This window comes from Choloepus didactylus, chromosome 14 (genome assembly GCF_015220235.1).
Source record: "Choloepus didactylus isolate mChoDid1 chromosome 14, mChoDid1.pri, whole genome shotgun sequence".
Taxonomy (NCBI): Eukaryota; Metazoa; Chordata; class Mammalia; order Pilosa; family Megalonychidae; genus Choloepus; species Choloepus didactylus.
In genome coordinates this window covers 22,433,314-22,453,602 of record NC_051320.1, presented here as the reverse complement: position 1 = coordinate 22,453,602, position 20,289 = coordinate 22,433,314, and the positions used below count along the sequence as shown (strand labels likewise).

At 42.3% G+C, this 20,289-nt stretch overlaps 2 protein-coding genes and 3 non-coding genes across 5 annotated transcripts in view; 1 reads left to right on the top strand and 4 right to left on the bottom strand.

Annotated features, from left to right (window-relative positions):
* The window catches only part of TRIM55 (tripartite motif containing 55), a 47,307-nt gene extending 39,628 nt beyond the window's left edge, over positions 1–7,679 (bottom strand). The window contains exons 1-2 of the mRNA XM_037803429.1: positions 7,512–7,679; positions 6,768–6,940 (exon numbers count right to left, since the gene is read on the bottom strand). Of these exons, the coding sequence (XP_037659357.1) occupies positions 6,768–6,940; positions 7,512–7,679 (341 nt within the window). The remainder of the gene's footprint in view (positions 1–6,767; positions 6,941–7,511) is intronic.
* A 398-nt stretch (positions 7,680–8,077) lies between these two features.
* DNAJC5B (DnaJ heat shock protein family (Hsp40) member C5 beta) overlaps positions 8,078–20,289 on the bottom strand; it is a 93,249-nt gene continuing 81,037 nt past the window's right edge. The window contains exon 6 of the mRNA XM_037803430.1: positions 8,078–8,191. The gene's annotated coding sequence lies outside the window, so the exon portion shown is untranslated. The remainder of the gene's footprint in view (positions 8,192–20,289) is intronic.
* Positions 17,902–17,974, bottom strand: TRNAA-AGC. Its single transcript has one exon. It is a non-coding gene; the product is annotated as a tRNA-Ala (tRNA).
* Positions 18,103–18,187, bottom strand: TRNAY-GUA. Its single transcript is given in 2 exon segments — positions 18,103–18,138; positions 18,151–18,187. It is a non-coding gene; the product is annotated as a tRNA-Tyr (tRNA).
* On the top strand, positions 19,025–19,097 carry TRNAR-ACG. The gene has a single exon. It is a non-coding gene; the product is annotated as a tRNA-Arg (tRNA).

The window sequence follows — 20,289 nt, the reverse complement described above, 5'->3', positions numbered from 1 at the left end:
CCCTAATTTTTGCTGCATCGCCAGGGCCCAGAACGTTGCCTCACGTAGAGTGTGTGCTCGGTAAGTATCTATTTAATTAATGAGCGAGGAAATGAAGGGGAATTTGCAAGGTGAGTGGACAGTATTCCTGGTTCTCGAACATAAAGCTACCTATCTGGAGAAGGCATGGGAAATATTGGGAAAGCCTAGGGACACATGGCAGTAGTGAGTGGCAAAGGTAGAGATCAGAAAACATCCTGAATATTCCATTATAAATGAAAATCCCCCAGGGTTATCTAGGGACCAGGAGTGGTGAGTTGGGGTCTACCTGGTCAAACTTCTCCACCTCTAAAACCTTCCATGTAAGGAAATAAAAAGGCAAAAATCAATAAGAACAAAAAATGATTAAGATGACAGCAGATGAGAGATGTCAACCAAATGTTGGAAATTAGAAAGGAAGTGACATACTTCAGTTTTTCAGCTGAGCTTTGCTAAGTGCCTGCGACAGAGAAGCCTACAAGAAGCAAGCTGGTTTGAGTGGTGGATCCAGGAGCCAGGCACTCTGAAGGGGATGAGGCTGAAAATAGGAGGACTTTTTGCATATTTTAGGAGATGATTTAAGGATGTGCTTCACAGAAACAAGAGAGTAAACTGACTAAGAAGAACACAAGGATCCAGGAAAGAAGGGAGTTAACCCAGGGGAGAGTGAAGGGAATTACCAAGTGGGGTAAAAGGGAGTCCCAGCCATGAGAGGGCTCAGCCCTAATTTTCTACAATAGAAAGTCAATATATAAAGTCTGAAATTCAACAATCAAGAAATGGGAGCATGCTAATAGTATAAGCATGTCATTGGTGGCACAGAAGAGAAAAACCGCAGAAATAATTGAAAGTAGTTGACCCTGGGGTGTGAGACTTTGGAGTGAGGAGAGAGTGGAGCAGGGGCTGCCTCTCTCACTGGAAGCCTTGTAGTACTATTTGAATTTTTAAAATTAAGCATATGGAAGATGGCGGCATAGAGAGGAGTGGAAACTAAGTAGTCCCCCTGGAACAACTACAAAAAACCAGAAACAACTAGTAAATAATCCAGAATAACTGGGGGGGGGGGGACAAATGAGACCATCCATTCATCATACACCAGCCTGAATTGGGAGGAATGCCCAAGAACACAGCATAAAATCTGTAAGTAAAACCTGTGGAACCAGGTCGGGAGACCCCCTCCCCCATAGCCCAAGCTGTGGAGCCACGTGGTGCCAGAGAGAAGCTCTCTCCCAGCAAGCGAATACAGCTCAGCTGAGTTCTAACTGTGGTTTTAAGTAGCGAGTGTGAACTGCTCACTACAGGTACGCAGCCCCAAAAAACAGACAGAGGCTTTGGGTGACAACTGACCTGGGAGAGCCTGAAGGTTGCCTTGGACTGGGTCTGAAGGGGACTACCTGTTTCTTTTTTGGCTCAGTGGAGAAAGCCCTAGTCATTTTCAGTTTCCAGGGCTGTGACTCTGGGAAGGGTGGAGACAGCACAAGCAGAGAGTGAGACCATTGAAATGCTAATGACCTCCACCCGAGGGGTCTATCTTCTCTAGGAGGAAAGGGGTGGGGCCCTTTCCATTCAGAACCAGACCCCAGAGCCTGGGGGAACACGGCCACACCTCCTCACACCAGTCAAGAATTATAGGCTAACAGGCGTCACCTGCCGGGCAGAAAAGCACAGTGACCCGAGGCATCAAAGGGTGGAGCAATTTTCTAAGACACACCCGCAGGGAAACCAGATACTGAATATTTCTTCCCTCTGGGACCTGAGCCTGTTCTGGTCTGAGAAAACCTGATTTGGATAACCAAGGAAACCATGCCTAGACAACAGAAAATTACAACCTACACTAAGAAAAACAAAGTTATGGCCCAGTCAAAGGAACAAACATACACTTCAACTGAGATACAGGAATTTAAACAACTAATGCTAAATCAATTCAAAAAGTTTAGAGAAGATATTGTAAAAGAGATAGAGGCTGTAAAGGAAGCACTGGGCATGTATATGGCAGAAATCAAAAGTTCAAAAAAGCTACTAGTAGAATCTATGGAAATGAAAAGCACAACAAAAGAGATGAAAGACACAATGGAAACATACAACAGCAGATCTCAAGAGGCAGAAGAAAACACTCAGGAACTGGAGAACAAAACACCTGAAAGCCTACACGCAAAGGAGCAGATGGAGAAAAGAATGAAAAAATATGAGCAACGTCTCTGGGAACTCAAGGATGAAACAAAGTATAATAATGTACGTATCATTGGTGTCCCAGAAGGAGAAGAGAAGGGAAAGGGGCAGAAGCAATAATAGAGGAAATAATTAATGAAAATTTCCCATCTCTTATGAAAGACATAAAATTACAGATCCAAGAAGCGCAGCGTACTCCAAACAGAAGAGATATGAAGAGGCCTATGCCAAGACACTTAATAATCAGATTATCAAATGTCAAAGACAAAGAGAGAATCCTGAAAGCAGCAAGAGAAAAGCAATCCATTACATACAAAGGAAGCTTAATAAGACTATGTGCGTATCTCTCAGCAGAAACCATGGAGGCAAGAAGGAAGTGGTGTGATATATTTAAGATACTGAAAGAGAAAAACCGCCAACCAAGAATCCTGTATCCAGCAAAGCTGTCCTTCAAATATGAGGGAGATCTCAAAATATTTTCTGACAAACAGACAATGAGAGACTTTGTGAACAAGACACCTGCCCTACAGGAAATACTAAAGGGAGCACTACAGGGTGATAGAAGACAGGAGTGTGTGGTTTGGAACACAATTTTGGGAGATGGTAGCACAACAATGTAAGTACACTGAACAAAGGTAACTATGAATACGGTTGAGAGAGAAAGATGGGGAGCATGTGAGACACCACAAGAAAGGAGGAAAGATAAAAGACTGGACTGTGTAACTTGGTGAAATCTAGAGTATTCAACAATTGTGATAAAATGTACAAATATATTGTTTTACGAGGGAGAACAAGCAAATGTCAACCTTGCAAGGTGTTAAAAATGGGGAGGCATTGGGGGGAGGGATGCAATCAGCATGAACTAGAGACTGTAACTAATAGAATCATTGTATTATGCTTCCTTTAATGTAACAAAGGTGATATACCAAGGTGAATGCAGATAAGAGGGGGGATAGGGGAGGCATGTTAGACACTTGACATTGGTGGTATTGTCTGATTCTTTATTCTACTTTGATTTAAGGTTATTTTTCCTTTTGCTGCTTCCTAGCTGTCATTTTTTTTTGTTTCCTCTTTCTTTTGCCTCTCTACCTTCTTTGACTCTCCCTCCTGCCTTGTGGAAGAAATGTAGATGCTCTTGCTTAGTATGAGCAGAATGTTCAATTAGGATGAACTTAAATGTTTGGAAATGAACAGGGGTGTTGGTAGCAAGATGTGAGAGTAACTAACAGCGCCGAATGGTGTGTGAATGAGGTGGAAAGGGGAAACTCAGAGTCATATATGTCACCAGAAGGAAAGTTGGAGGTCAAAAGATGGAAATGTATAAAACTGAATCCTGTGGTGGGCAATGTCCATGATCAACTGTACAAATACTAGAAATCACTTCATGAACCAGAACAAATGTATGACAATACAATTAGAAGTTAATAATAGAGGGACATATAGGGAAGAACTATATACCTATTACAAACTATATACTACAGTTAGTAGTATTTCAACATTTTTTCATAAACAGTAACAAACGTACTATATCAATACTAGGAGCCAACAATTGAGGGTGGTTGGTTAGGGATAGGGGAGGTTTAGAGTTTCCTTTTCTTTTTTTATTTTTTCATCTTTCACTTTATTTCTTGTCTGGAGTAATGAAAAGTTTCTAAAAATTGAACAAAAATTAAGTGTGATGGATGCACAGCTGTATGAGGGTACCCAGGGGCAAGTGATTGTACACTTTGGATCTTTGGATAATTGTATGGTATCTGAACAATCTCAATAAAAATGGAAAAAAAAAATTAAGCATATGAATTACTTTGATTAAAACATTAAAACATTTCATAGGGGTTAATTATAATAATAATGATCATAACCTCACAGGACTGTTGAAAGAATTAAAGACTTACATACGATTCATCTGTAATATACACTGAACAGCATCTGACACAGTCTGCAAATATTCGTTTTACTTATTATTCTCAATTAAATTTAATTATTATTATGTTCATTATTAATATTAGCAATATTAGTTCCTTCTCTCTACCTTCCTTTTTCCATCCTCTCCTCCACCTCCACCCTCTCACCCCCACCCCACACACATATAAACCAGCTAGTTCGGTGCTATAGAGAATTCTCGATAAGAAAATCAGGTTTTGTCCAGCCTTACATCTCTAGCCCGTCAGTAGGTCAGAGTGGACCTGTCCCTCACAGGGTTGTCTGGGATCAGGCCCAGTCCGTTATGGACAACCCTGTCCTCCCTGACCCACTCCCCAGTGAGTGTGGGTGAGCTGGGCATCTCACTCTGTGCATTCAAGGTTATCCCAGGGATGCCTGATGTACCCTGCGGGCTCAGGGTCTGGTCTCAAAATGCTGCCAGACCCCAGGGAACAGCTGGGTTTACCCCTGGACGTGTGCCCACAGTTGTTCTGCTACTAAGCAAAAATGCCCCAAAGGCAAGTCTCAAGTTCAAGAAACAAAGGCTTAAGAGGCATTTGATAATCACAAAAACACCACAAGACCACTGATGGCTAGAAATTTAGTTCACTGCTTTATACGATTTCCTCCCCTTGGGTACTATTTTTGGCAGATGCATCAAATGAATTTCATAGTTAAGGTAAGACTGTGTCTTATAGTTTTATATTAATGCTGCAAATATTCACATCTCTTCTTCTCTGGATTTCTTAATGATCATTGTTATTATTTTCACATGTTTTGACTCCCATTGTGGCAAGTAGCAAAACAGAAAATTATTGCAATAAATAGAACTTGTAAGAATATCTGTGTTGTTTCTTAATCAGCTGGCACTTATGGAACACCTATTCTGAGCAAGGCCCTGTATTAGGTACTGAAACAGTTGTCAGATAAACTCCCTTAATAATTGATTTTTAATCAGTTGTGTAATTTTCTTAAGAGGCAGTGTGAATATTTGCATTTTTAAGTAATGAAATTCCAGGAGATCAGATCCATAGAATACACCAAACACGACAGTACTTTCCTTCTTCTTGAGAGACTTCGGATGTAAAGGAAACAACCACTACCATATCTCTGCAATATGTCATCAGCAATTATTCTTCTTCCCCTATTCCATCTGGTAGGGATTGAATCATGTCTCCCACAAAAGGCATGTTCAGGTCCCCACCCTTGGTCCCGTGGGTGTGAACCCATTTGTAAATAGGACCTTTGAAGATGTTATAAGTTAAGGTGTGCTCAAACTGAAGGAGGGTGGGCCTTAATCCAGTATGGCTGAAGTCCTCATAAACAAAGGAAATTGGACATGGAAGGAGAAGTCATGGGGAGAAGAAGCCAAAAGTCAATAGAACCAAGAAGGGAAAGGAGAAGATGCCACCATATGCATTGTCATGTGACAGAAAAGCCAAGGACCAAGGGTTGCTGGCAGCCAGCCCCCGAACACAACAGTCTTCAGAGAGAAAGCGTCACCTTGCCGACATCTCAATTTTGGACTTCTCCTAGCCTCAAATCTGTGAGCCAATAAATTCCTACCGTTTAAGCCAATCCATTGTATGGTATTTGTTTTAGCAGCAGGAAAACTAAAATACCATCTATATCTTGGTGCTATCCAATTTAGTTTTGATTCTTAAGCAAGGAGTAATAGCCATAATAATGACAATAATTATATGTTGGATTTATAGGACAGCTTTCCTTCTGAGAGTGCCAAGCTCTTAGAATCCTGCAGATGTTCCATAAATACATGTCCCCTACTAAGAATCATCATTTCTAGATGATCTCAATGTTGCTATCAAGCTTTGTGGACTGGACTGTCCTGGGTACAACTGAAAAAAGTCTCTTCACACCGTCCCTTCTAGGAATAAACTCCCGCAGAATTGTCTGTGGGAAATAAATTCTATAGACAATGTGGTTCAATGAATAGGAAGCCTTTTTTTTTAAATGAATGGATGTGTCTCCTGCATGTCAATTAATCAACAAGTGAATGCCAAAAGTGTGCAGAAAGTATAGTCGAGGGAATAGGGAAGCCTAAACCTGAGCTCCATTTTTTTTTCCTCCCCTATGTCTACACTTTAAGTCTCTAAAGCCAGGACTCTGCCTTGCTTTGCAACTTCCAATAGAGTCAATGCAATCACTAAGTATGTTAGAGGATTCAGTTTTTATTATTATCATCCAATCAGTTTTAAGGCAAGACTCTGAAATAGAGTCTGGGCCATTTCTGTTGATTTTCTATAAAGTTTTGTACTAGAATTTTCCTGCTATGTTGGACCTGAAGCTACATTGGGCCTGTAAAATTCAAAAATGTATAAACTGTATGTAGTACAAGGCTTTTGGGGGGGGGGGGGAGCAGTGTTTGCATCGTTCAGTGTTGCCATCTGAAACAGATTAGTGTTAATGAGTCACTTCATTCTTAAATTGATACAAAAGCATGGGCACCAGCTCCCTTCTCTCCTCCCATGAGTAACCCTCACTCCCATCGGGAAGGACTGACTTGGAAAAACATTTTCCTACAAAACAATTAGCCTGTGATGGGTAAGCAAGCATTCAGCATAGCAATCCATTAAAACAAACAATCAAATTAAACAAAAGCAAGCTTCAGATGGATTTAACATGTGGAAGAATGGTACCTGGTGGACTCCTGTTTGTAGATGTCAATGATGTTTTCCACCAACAGGTTCCTCTGAAGTCCGTACACCCCATGCCTGTCCAAAACTACTTCGTGCCTACAGGACGGGCAGCGGAATCGGCCCCCAGATGCCACCGTGGTGCCTCCTCTTGTGGGCAGGTAGGGGTTAGAGGCCTGTTCTTGCCAAGCAAGAAGAGAGGGGTTGAGTAATGACACAGGCAGCTTTTCTGAGACTTTTTCTCACTCTCCAGTACTGCAAACAACATCGACTTCCACTTTCAGCTTGGTCCTAAGAGAATCCCTCAGGGCCTTATCAGGAAATGGTCCTAAAACACAAGGGCCAGCGTTTGTCCACAGTAAACCATTTTCAACATGAGGCGCTTGTCCATCCATGGTTTTGAAAATCAAAAGTACTAGTCAGAAATCCCAACATGATTGTCAGTAATTCATTTACAACTTTGAAACAGATTCAATGGTTTTTTTTTTTTTTATTTTTTTATTTTTTTTATTTTTTTTAAACAAATACGATTCTTGGTACTGAAATAAAACTATATTTGGGAGTAAGGAGGAGGCCGACAGCAAAACACAAGGCAAATCATTAAAACAAGCACCGCCACCACCACACTAGTTGTTCTTGAAAATGAATGCAGCCCTATAAAGTTTCCTGAAGGAATTCACTCAATGTTAAGCCCTCGATTTGGAGAGGAGGGAGTTTCTCCACTCACCAAATTCCAAACAAACCTACCTGGAATATATCACTGGCGCACTTCCTACACAGGTTATGCTGACAGGGGAGAATGACCACGGGTTTTGTGAACATCTCCAGGCAGATGGGACAGATGAGCTGCTTCTCCAAGTTATCCATGGTCTGCTGCTCTTTGGAAAAAGACTTGTAATTCACAGATGTGCTCATCTCCTGGCCGTCCGGTGTGCACTGCCAGGGAAAGGCGGCTCCGAATGGGTTTCTGCAAGTGTTTTCCTTGAAATAATTCCAAGGATTGTGTGCTCAAGTGTCCTTTGGGTTTCTTTTGATGGAGGACATTGTTTCAGACTGGAGTTCAGAGTGGGTGTGGAGCTGTTTTTAGCAGCCCGGGGTCACGTGAGAGGGGGCTGACTTGTCCATATAAGCCAGTGACAGGAGGATGTCTTCTGACAGGTGACGGAGAGCAGGAGTCAACATTCCGGCCCCAGGAGAGGGGAGAGTGGGTGGAAGAAGATTACCAACCCCATTTAGACAGAGGTTGTGAGGAGAAGGAGGTCAAAGCTGGCAGTTGTCAACAACAAATGCAAATGTGCGTGCCTGGTAACCGAGCCACGGCCTCTGGGAGCGCTCAGTGCCAACCTGTTGACGGATCTCTCCAGGAGGGGGCCGAATGCAGCCCAGGAGTCTCACTGGATAACCGCTGCCATTTCTCTCTTGACAGTCTAGGAAGAGAATCACCAAAAGTAACACAACACCTTCTTAGGAGAAAACAAACAAAACATATCCTGACAATCATTATTCTGGCTTCACAAAGGTAATAATCTAAAAAGAGTTGTTTAATGTTAAATATTTGCTAGGGTTGTGGTCTGGGGAAAAATTCCAATTTAAAAGCTGATTTCAAATCCCTTCACCATAGAGGTTTCCACAAAATTTAAAAAAAAAAAAAAAAAAAAAAAAAATATATATATATATATATATATATAGCCAAATACCAGTTGATGATTCCATTATTTTTTTTTAAGTTATATGATACAACATTCTGATATGTTTCTTTCTTACTCTTTCTCCTCCCTAACCTTTTTTCATCCATTCCCTACCACCACCACCTCTACGTACACACAAAAACACAAAGAAAATCTGACAGTCATAAAATTTTAATTTAGTTTGCCACAACAGTCAGTAGTGAGGTAATATCTAGCACGCGGGGTAGCAGACTCATTATTTCATTTTGTCATACAGTGAGAAACAGACATCAGTCCTGTTTCTATACCTGTGTTTTATCTTCCTTCTATCTATACTTTGAATTTGCCTCTTCTCCAAGTTGAAGTTTTAAATGATAGTTTCCCTGGTCATGTCTGTTAGTTGTGGTTTGCTCTTGAGTCATCAACATGAATTCTGGCATTTGCCAGGATTTTTTGAAAACAACTGTTAAGCTAATATGTATTTTATTTCAAAGTTTAAAACTAAACCAACAAGGAAAAAGAAATCCCTACCTGTTTGTGGCTTTATTTCCTTTGATTTTAAAATCTTTAAACAACGAACACATTTTGTTAACACATCCCCTTGTGTGCTTATTAACCAGTAACAGGTAGGTCACTGTGAAGGTTATGTGTGGTCCTCTCTGTGTGTAATGAGAGCTTATAGAGAATCTAATAAGCTCTATTAACTAATAATAAGTTATGTGTATTCATAAACATTTCAAGAATCTTTGGAGAATTCTTTCATATCTATTTAGAAACTATAGTGAAGAAGAGAACTGGTGATTTTTTTTTTTTTTTTTCTGAGTTCATTCAGTTCACCTAGCCCAGGCAGTTCATTGTGCTTATCACAATTGTGTTTATGGAGGTCTGAGCAAGAGTATGTGAGATATTCTCTAGGAAAGATGAAGTTTCTGTTGTAAAAGAGCTTGTAATCTAAGGAAAACCACTCAAACTAATAATATACATTTCCGCGCAGCCTGTTCTTATAAGAGGAATTCAGAAACCATTCATTGAGTATCATATGTCAACATTGTGCTGGGCTCTGGGGATTAAAATATGAACAAAACACAGGTCATTGTGCTCAAAGAGCTCAGTCTAACAGTAAAGATAAAACATGCATATAGAGAACCACAACACAAAGCAAATGTGATAAAAATCTGCAGAATTTCAGGGTTGGAGGAATCCGGAGGGCTTCTAGGTAGGGGTAGCATTTGAATCGATCTACTGAGGAACTTAGATGATGGAGAAGGCACAGAAGCAAACACCTAGAGGCAGAGTGTGGAGTGTACAGAGCATCTGGTGCTGTGGGTTGGAATGCAGGGTATGCTGTTGGCTATTGGCAGGCCATGGGTGTTGGGTTAATGGTTTTTAACACTTAATAAATTAGGCATTGGGAAGTCATTAAAAGTTTCTCACAGGGACATTTCCTTTAGAGGCCTGTGTTAGTTAGATTAATCTAGCAGTGGTTGTTAGGAGAGATTAAAGTGGGGTGGGGGAGGGTGACCTGGCTAAACACCAGAGTGGAAGCTGGTGACAATAGTCCAGGTGAGAGGTCACAAAGCCCCGGCCAGGGCAACAGCAGGACAGGAAAGGAGGGAATGGACTGGGGTTGTTGTGAAAGTAGAAGCCACTGAGATGACTCAGATGCCTCGAGTATGAGCAACCAACGATGATGCAGTGAGAGGCTGCACCGTGAGTCAGGAGACAGCCTTCTGTCCAGGTTCTGTGTCTGCCTCGCTTGGTGGTCTTGGGAAAGCGATCTCACCTGTCTGGATTTTAGTTCTTTCATCTATAAGTGAGTGGGGTTCATAACCTAACTTAGCAATGTTTGTAGGCAAAAAAGAAAAAAAAAAAAACACCCAAATCTCTGAAAAGTTATTAATTTTGACATTGAGGATCTCTAATTTGAAATTAGATGTATAGATGGTCCCAATCCTCTCTTCTTTTTTTTCCCTCTGTTCCTTCTTTATTTCTGCTTTGCAGTTTTTTGTAGAACTGCCCCTGGTCCCTGTAGGATACCTGGGAGAATGACAAATGAAAAAGGGTCAAGGTGATGTATAACATCCACCATCCCTTCTTTACCCTCTTCTCCATTCCTTTCCCTTCTCCTCTCTCAGAGACAAGCAATCTATGGGGCAGGTGTATGAGGGTGTGTATGGGAGCTCTAGAAAGGAACCAGAAAAGTTTAGTCTATTCCCAAACCATTCACAGTATCTAGGATAGAGGTAAAATTCTGTAGTTGAGTCAGAATTCAAGTCATCTTCACGGCTCTGTAATTTTGGAGTGAACCTGAGCCTCCACAGTGACATACAATCTAGCTCAGTCTCCTGCAGGTATCCTGGAACTGTACAGGAGTGGTGCATGACTTACACCCTTCTACTACCCCTACCCCACTACAGGCACTCAGACAGGGGCTTGAATCCAAGCATCTACATAGGTTGGAAGCCACAGTCGACCCTCATTCCTGAGTCCCAACACAACTGAAATACATTGAGAACCTGGATCAAAACCACCACTCTTACCTCCTCTAGCAGTTTCCCAATCCCCCAGGTAACCCAGGTACAGCAAGATGGTCCCATAAGAACCTGAGCATGTACTCAATCATGGACTTGGCACTAAGGAGTGACAACAGAAAGAGAAGACTTTTGACCTCTGTTAGCCTCTGGCTACCATGCTAAATGGACAGGAGCCAAGGTATGGGAGTGAAATGTAGACTTCAGTGTGTTCTTCATCTCAGGAAGAGAGAGGAAGGGATTCTAAACTCCATTTCTTTATCTACTATACTACTGCAACCATGACATATGTAATAAATATGTACTGAGTCTCAATCACTTCTTATAATAGCTCTCAGTAATAGATACTATTCTCTCCATTGACCTGTGATTCAGCAACATTAAGTAAGTATAGAATCAGATGGCTGCTAAGTTGAGAATCAGATTCAGAGATACGTCTTTTGGCTACAGAGCCTATGACCTTGCCCACTAAGCTACACTGCATCCATACTCTAGAGCAGTGCTGTTAAGAGTTTTCTGTGATGATGGAAATGTTCCGTATCTGTGCTATCACAGATGGCTATTGAATACTTGCAATATACATAGAATAATTCAGGAACTGAATTTTTAATTTTATATTTATATTGCCACATGTGCCTAGTGGTTGCCATATTGGACAAGTAGCCCTAGAACATGAGATACAAAGAAATCTTGGGGAAGAATTGGAAGGTATATGAAGGACTCTGGCAGGAACTGAGTCCTGCTCTTTTGGTGGTTTATACTCTCTGGCTAGGGAGACGTGAAGCCCCTCTGGTCCCAGAATGGTTAGAAGAGCTACATCAACTCTTCATCCCAACTTGCAAAACAGGACAGAGAATTCTGGGAGCAGGAGACTTTGGAAAGTTCCCAGGGAATAAGGGTCAGGAGTGTTACTCTTCTTGAGGATTCCAGAATGTCAGCAGCACTATATAACCCAGAACTCTTCCCAATAAAAGGCTTTCTTGCCACCTTCTTTCACTGAGAACTTGGCTCATGATATCTGCAAAATAATTAACATTTTCCTTCTGTCTACATTGTCAATCTTTTCTATTTAGTTATCTTGTCTGTCACTGGGAAGCTTGGCTTTGTGGTTTAACAATTTTTTATAAAAAGAAGCATTTTACAAAATCTAAAATAAAAGAGAAGTGAACTTCCTTGAAAAGCACCTAACAGAAACTAACACTGTGGCATTTCTTTCATTAGATAGTTTGCAAACTTTGGGCTGAAAGCTTTTTTTCGTCTTGATAATTACTCCTTCTCCAAATCTGTTGTTTATAAATTTTACTTCATCATAAAGATCTCTGAGGAAATGTTAGAAAACTAACATATTGTACCTTCCTCTGAGAATTTCTTGGCATAATTCACATGCCAGAAATAAACAGTGACAGTCTCAACGAGGAGCAAATACTTTAGCCTAAGACCTTCCCAGCACCCCAAGTCTGAACTCATTCCCTTGGCTCCGGGCCCTCTCTGACCCATTCTCATCACACACAATCTCACCCTCCACCCCAGTCTCCTGACTGGTAGGTCTGAATTGGCTCTTGCCTTCTGGGATCCATTTCCCACTTGTCACTCCCTGTTTAAACCCCATTAATGGTCTCATTACCTACAGGATAAAGACATTCATCTTCACTGTGGTCCCTAAGGCCTGACCTGATGTGGCCCCTGACTACCTCTCGGCCTGCACTGTCCAGTAGGAATGTGATGGGAGCCACAAGTACGAGCCTTATACATCATTTTAAGTTTTCTAGTAGTCATGTTAAAAAATGTAAAAAGAAACTAATGCAATTAATTTTATTCACATATTTTATTTAACCCCCAATATCTAAAATATTATCATTTCGATGTGTAATTAATATAAAAAATTAAAAATTATATTAATGAGATGTCTGTGAATGCAGACCATTTTATTTCTTCCTTTCCAATCTGGAGGTCTTTTACTTCTTTTTGCACTGGTCAGAAACCCCAGTACAATGCTGACTAGAAGTGGTGAAAGTGGACCTCCTCACCTTGTTCCTGATCTTAGGAGGAAAGCAAATTATCTTTCACTATTAAGTAAATGTTAGATGTATGTTTTTAACTGATGCCCTTTATCTGGTTGAAGAAGCTCCCTTCCGTTTCAAGTTTGCTGTCATTTTAAAAACTCAGGAATGGATTCTGAATTTCGTCAAGTACTATTTCTGCATCTACTGATGATCATATGGTGCTTCTGCTTTTGTCTATTAATGTGGTGAATTATGTTGATTGACTTTTGAATGCTGAACCAGTCTTGTATTCCTAGGATAAAGCCCACTTGATCATGATGTATTTTCCTTTTTAGATATTGTGGAGTTCAATTTGCTAGAGTTTTATGGAGAATTTTTGCATCTGTTCATGAGGGATAATGGCCTGTAGTTTTCTTCTCTTGTAATGGCTTTGCCTGGTTTTGGTGTCAGGGTAATGACGGCCTTAATGAATGAGATGGGAAATACTCCCTCCTTTTCAATTTTCTGGAAGATTCTGTTTATAATTGACATTATTTCTTCCTTAAATGTTTGGTAGAATTCAGCACTGAAGCCGTCTGGGCCTGGTGTTTTCTTCATGAGAGAAATGAATTAACACCTGAAAGTACCTAGATGTGTGCTTGGATTATACAAAGTGCTCAATAAATTCTAGCTGTTAATTTTTAAAAAATTATCTATATTTCCAATTCAATGATTAACGTTCCTCAAGTCAATAAAAGTTTTTAATAAATGTAATTTCAATGGCAGTACATATTCCATTATATGATCATACCATAATTTAACCATCTTCTTGTAATTTTAGAATCATTCTACCTTTCCTGCAAGTAGATCCAAGCACTTGCTTCCTACACTTCCATATGTATTTATATAAACACACACGCGAACTCTCAGAATATTCCCTCCCGGCTTTCACTCTATGATACGCTTGCCAGGCCTGTAGGTGCTGAAATATGTCCCAGTCTCTGCAGTTTGCCAGGAAAATACTTTATGTTTAGTGAGTATAGGAAAAGGAAAGAAAACTGAGGTGAAAGGGTGGCAACTAACGTTCCTAGGCCGCGTCCGCCCACAACCCAGGTTGAGAGCGTTTATTACAGCGGACCTGAAAGGTAAATTTTAGGGGCAGATAGCAGCAATTGTCCCTCCCTGACAAAATGGCCTTTCTTTCCCCTCCTCAGGCAGAAGCCTGCCTCCCCCAGACACAGCCAGCTCCTGGAATAGCCTCGATGCCATCCAAGTGGCCAGGCCGCTCGGCTCTGCAGAAGGAATTCTGCAATCACCGAAATGTCCTCTTGAGTCTTTGCATCCCTTTCCACAGGGAGAAGACCTTCAGGCGTCTCACAACAGCTGACTGTCCTAACTTCAATCTTGTTCTGCATGGTTATCCCTCTTCTCCCTCAGATGGTAGTTTTCACTTACATGGGAATCCTCTCGCTACCCCAGTTCTTCCCTACCTTATTGTCTCTACTCAGGGAACTCTGAGAAGATTCTATACCCTTCCCTTATTTCCTAAAGCTCCCAAATAAAGCTAAGTACAATCTAATTTTGATTGAATACAATCATGTATTCATGCAAAAATAGCCATGCTTTATTTTTAGTATCAGGCTAGTTATGAACTAATTAGCACACCCTTTTATTAGGCTATTCCATCATTTTCCCCATACTTACTATATAGCAGCACAAATTCAGCTCATTCTTATTGTTCACCAGAAGCCTTCAGTAAGCACCCCCTCTTCCTTCTTTGCTCCTCCCTTTATTTTTTCAGGAAGTGGTTGCTGAGCACTTACTTTGTGCCAACACTGAGCTTGGCACTGGACGTCATGGCCTTGTCTTCACAGAGCTTATGGTCTCGGGCAGTGGTTCTTAAACTTTAGTTCACAACAGAATCACCTGGAGGCCTTGTTAAAGCACAGATTTCTGGGTGTCAGTCCCAGAGTTTCTGATCCAGTAGTTCTGGGTTGACGCCTGAGAATTTAAATTGCTAACATGTTCCCAGGGGAAGCTGATGCCACTGCTCCAGGACATTCCTTTGAGAAAAACTAGATAACAAGGAGTGAACAGGTAATAGAGTCGGAGGCTGGAACAGGGTGCTTGGGGGTTCCTAAGCCTGGAAAAGTGACTTCTAGACTAAGGGTAAAAGTAGATGAGAGCCAGTGGAGGTTGCAGGTGGGCTAGGGGGAAGGCAGTATCCCAGGCAGACATCATGGCACATGTGAAGTCTTAGAAAGGAGAGAACCCTGATATTTAATGCCAGTAACACAACGGGTTTAGCCTGCAGTTGCATTTACAGGTTCCAGTTGCTTTCACACTAATAGCTAATATTCATTGTGTTTCCTATGTGACAGATATTGTACCAAGGGCCTTACAAGCTATGTCTTAATTTAGTGTTTTGGTTTACTAAAGCTGCTGGAATGCAATATACCAAAAATGGGTTGACTTTTACCATGGTGATTAGTTTACAAATGTATAGTTCTAAGGCCATGAAAATGTCCCATTTAAGGCATCAACAGGACAATACTTTCTCTGAAGAAAGGGCACTGGCATCTGGGGTTCCTCTGTCAGTAGCAAGGCACATGGCCAGTGTCTGCTGGTCCTTCACTCCCGGGTTTTGTTGCTTTCAGCTCCTGGTTCCAGTGGCCTCCTCTCTGAGCTTCTGTGGATCCTCTCTTAGCATCTCTGGGGCTTTTCTCTCTCTAAGCTCTCTGTGCTTTTTCTGTCCTTTATCCTCTCATAAAGGACTCCAGCAAAGGATTAAGATCCTCCTTGAATGGGGTGGGTCACATCGCAATTAAAACAACCTAATAAATAGGTCTGCACCCACAGGAGTGGATTAAAAAAACATAGCCTTTTCTGGGGTACGTAACAGCTTCAAATCAGCCCAAGTAGGTACTGTTATTATCACCTTTATTTTACAAACGAGGACAAACTGAAGCACCAAGATGTCAGCAACTTGCCCAACATCACGCAGCCACAGAAGTGGCAAAGTTAAAAAAAAAAAAAAAAAGATCCATAGGGTTTCATAGCCCACGTGATTAACCACCATCGCCTCCTATTTCTATCTTTTAATTTCTTTTGTGATTTCCATTCCCCACCTGGGTTGCTGACCCTGAGATGTTGTTTGGCCTACCTCACTTGCCACAAGCAAGTGTCCTCCACCTGAGTTTCAGCTTCCCATTCTAATTCCTTTGAGTTATTACCCATTTCCTGCTCTTTTGGTCACTCACAATTTCACTGCCAGCTCCTTTCCTCAGCGAACTGGAACACTCATATTCCCAAACTAGAAATTGGGACACGTGACCTGATAAAAGGTTTATTTTTTTCCTACTTTATGAATTTGTTTTCACAAAAATTATGATGGTATATTTAAGTGAGTCACAATACATTCAATTAAAAGACAATTGAAAAGAATAAAATGAGATAAAATGGAGACTACACTAGAAAATGAAAAGCATATCAAAAAAACCATAGCAGGTTGAACACATTGGTAAAAAGAATTAAAATGTACAGGTTGCCTAGTATACTAACATGGACCTGGGGAAAAGGATTATCATTGTGGCAACCTGTGGCCTGAGCAAAACAGGCCTGCAGATCTTTGGTGCACAGCAGCCTGCATGACCTAGGCAGCTAAATGTTTAACCTATTGTCTTTCTAAGCCAGTAAAGAAAAAAAAAAGGGTAAATTGACCTTAAAATGTAACTTTATGCAAGCAGGCAGGAAGTGAAAGGCTCTTGGTCTCACAAAAAGAGCAAAATGTAATTGTTGCAAGTGTCCTTCTTGCACCACCCCCCAGGTCAGAATGACCTATTCCTGTATCTATGCTCCCCCCACCCTTAGGAAGGCCTTTGTCTTAAACCCTCATAAAAGGCTTTCTGTCCTTTCTGCATCGCTTGGTCGTCTTCCCTGTGAACGCGATGCCTGCCCGGCCTGAGAGAGCCGCCATGATCTCTTCACGACTTCTCACCCTGTAAGTAAGCCCTGAATAAAAGTTCATGTATCAGAAAATGCTCATTGTCTTCTTTGGCCTTTGGACTGGTATGGCCCTCTTGGGCTGCGGCAATCATTTATTAATCGTAATCCTCAAAAAAGACAGTATTTTTGCTTGCTCCGGAAGATTTGTATCTTGCAGTATAGCTCAAGAGCTTTTTTGTGGCTGTATTCTAGAAAATTAGGATCTGGAGAATTTATTATCAGAAAGGCCTGTGTGTGTGTTCTCAATCTCTGAATCTTTCAGTGAGTGTGTTTGTTTTTGTTTTGTCTTTAACAAAATAGATTACACTTAAGGGAAGACCTGGATATACCTTTTCTTCAATTCATTCCCTCTCTGTTGGTCCCTGCCCCTCGCGGTTTCTCTACAGGAAAATGCCCTTAGAACCTTCCTCCAACAGCAAGCCCGTGGGTCCAGGACCTTTTTCCATTTCCTGGCCTCTCCACAGGCGCCCCTTTCTGCTTTCTCATCCACCTCGGACCTGTCCAGAGCCAGGCACTCCACTGACTCAGAACAGTCCCTTCCCCCGGTCAGCGTAGGTTTAAAGTAGCGTCCTTTTCCAAGTTCTCTATTTCTTTGTTTTGCTTTGTTTTGCCGTCTGTCGATTCCCCTTAGCTATGTCTCAGATGGTTCTCCATAACTGTAACCATCAAACCACAAACGAGTCAGAGGTGGAAATAGCAGTAACTTTTTTTTTTTTTTCCACAGTTTCCCCATTCCAATTTCTGGAACTTCCCAAAGTAAGTGGGTCTTAAACTGTAAAATCAGAAGGCTAAACTGTATCAGCACTCAACATCTCTCATCAGAGAAATTTTCACAGCCTGTAACCTCCCGCCTCTACCAACCCTAGCTTCAATGCTCTTTGTCTTTCAACTCCAGAGCGGATTGGGAATGCAAAACAGAAACAAAACTGCCATAGGCGAAGAGGAAAAAGACTGGAGGATGCGGGCATCGATCCCGCTACCTCTCGCATGCTAAGCGAGCGCTCTACCATTTGAGCTAATCCCCCGCTGGTGAGCGTGATTTCTTATCTCTTCCTGTAGAGAGGGGTCAGAAGAATTAAAACAGGAAAAGACAATGACCACCCACTTGGCTTCCTCTCGCAACGAAGACCAGTTGCAAAACATACATTCCCTTTCCTTCGAGCCGGAATCGAACCAGCGACCTAAGGATATCAGCAACGACCTACAGTCCTCCGCTCTACCAGCTGAGCTATCGAAGGGGGTATATAAAAGGCTTCGGGTCTCTGCTCATAAGTTTAATGCACTATCGGGATTTCGCGTGGTTTTTCATGTTTTTTTCCAGTACCAAGTTTCTGACGCGCAGAACCCCTGCCCCTCGCGGCAGTCGAAGCAGACGCCATTGCCGACCTGCCCGGGGCTCTGAGGGAAAGCGCGGAGGGAGCTGAGGCCGCGCGGCGCCCCAAGACGCCGTGGGCTGTTACTGGCTCCCTTCTGTATGATTCAAAGGCTTCGGACATGAGACACGCTTTAGAAAACACGCAGAAGGCCGCGGGCAGGCGAGCGCAGAGTAGGTCCCGCTTCAGGGCTTCCCAAAAGGTTTCAGATGGAGGACTCCAAAGGCAAAAACCGGAAGGGAAGGGCAAGACCGTTTCCCTGTTCGCTTGAAAGTCCAAAATTAGCCGAGTTACAACAAGCAGTCTAAGGCTATCTCCTGCGTGGGGCACAGCTACACCCCTAAGCCATACCTGCTGAACTGGCGAAGAGACTGAATGAAGACGCTCTAATGAAGACATAAGAACCAGAATGAGTGTGACTATTAGCCAGGGTGAAACTGAGCACGCGTAATCCGAGGAGAGGGGGAAGAGAGGCGAGTCCCGGGAAAGGAGGGCTCAATTTACGCGTCCGCAGAAAACAGTCCCCCCTCCCCCCACGCCCCGGCCCGCTCTAGCCTGTCCCCTGGAACAGTCCGCAATCGACCCCAACGCCACTCCGCTTGCCTCGTGCACTCTGCTTTTACCAGTCCGTCGCGGCGGGTATCGGGTGAGGCGTGGCCGTGGAACGCCGTAATCCAGTGTTTTCAGGCACGTCTCCGCGAGGGGCCAGTGGCGCAATGGATAACGCGTCTGACTACGGATCAGAAGATTGTAGGTTCGACTCCTGCCTGGCTCGCATTTTTCTATCTTTTTAAGTCAGGATATTATTATCTTCTCTCCCCAATTCTGCAAAACACAAACGCCAAAGAGTAATTTAAATTCCTGCAATCTCGGGCCACACTCCGAGCTCCAGAAAGTCTAAGCGCACCTTGCCGCCGCTGCCCTGCAACATTTCCCAGTCCTGCCTCATCGAACTTTCGAGGTGTTACGAGAAGGCCCCGAGCCCCATGGGCCGCCCTTTGCGGCCGCACGGATCTCTCCGCTTCCGGGCCTCGCGCTGGAGGACGCGGCCCAAGGAGGGAGGAAGGAAACTGGAAGGCGTCTTCGCGGCCCCGAGGTAGGAAAGCCGGTTTAGGAAGACTCGAGTGAAGCCCGCAATTCCTGGGGGTAAAATTGCGTAACATCCCAGGAGTGCTTCGTGCGAAGTTCAGTTCGTTGGGTCTTGTAAATTATTTTAAGACTTTACGGACACCAGAGAAACATAACCCGCAAACCACCCCCCACCCCCATGACAAGGAGAAGAAAAAGCTTTTTTAAAAAGGTTATTTAAAATGTCTTTTATGTCTAGTTCTGGTTTTACATTTAATGTTAACAAAAGTATTCATCCCTAGAGAAGCCTGTAATCCAGTTTTATCTCAGATTCAGAGAGGCTTAATCAACTGTTAGTGGTCTATTGCCATTTTTTCCCCGCTAAGCACTGCATAAAAACCATCTACCTCATGACTGGGATCTGCCCCCCCACTCCCCCCCGGGGTCTTTTTTAACCAAGAGGGTATAATGGTGGTTTGAGCAAGCTGAGATTTTATTTTGAAGTTATTATCTTATTTGTGGAGGGGAGTTTGTAGTTATTTCTTAAATATCCGCGACTGAGATAGCAATTCCCAAATACAAGAGCTTTAATAAAATGCAAAGTTAGGGGAAAGAAAAGGTGAAGTAGTTCTTTAATCGGGAAAGTGGCTTCATTAAGGTTACATGAACTTGGTTAAAAAGAAGCTAAAATTTGGAGGAGCGGGTGGGCTAGCACAACTATTTGAACAAAATGACGGTGCAGTTTTTATTTCCCATTGACCAGTTTGCCATTTTTGCAATAACAGGCTGATTTATGTTAAAAGTTAAATATTGTATCTGAGAGTTAAGAAAATATTATTCCCATGGAAAGTTGGGGAGCTGTGTTGTACACTCCCTCCCAAGTTTATAGACAGAACCGT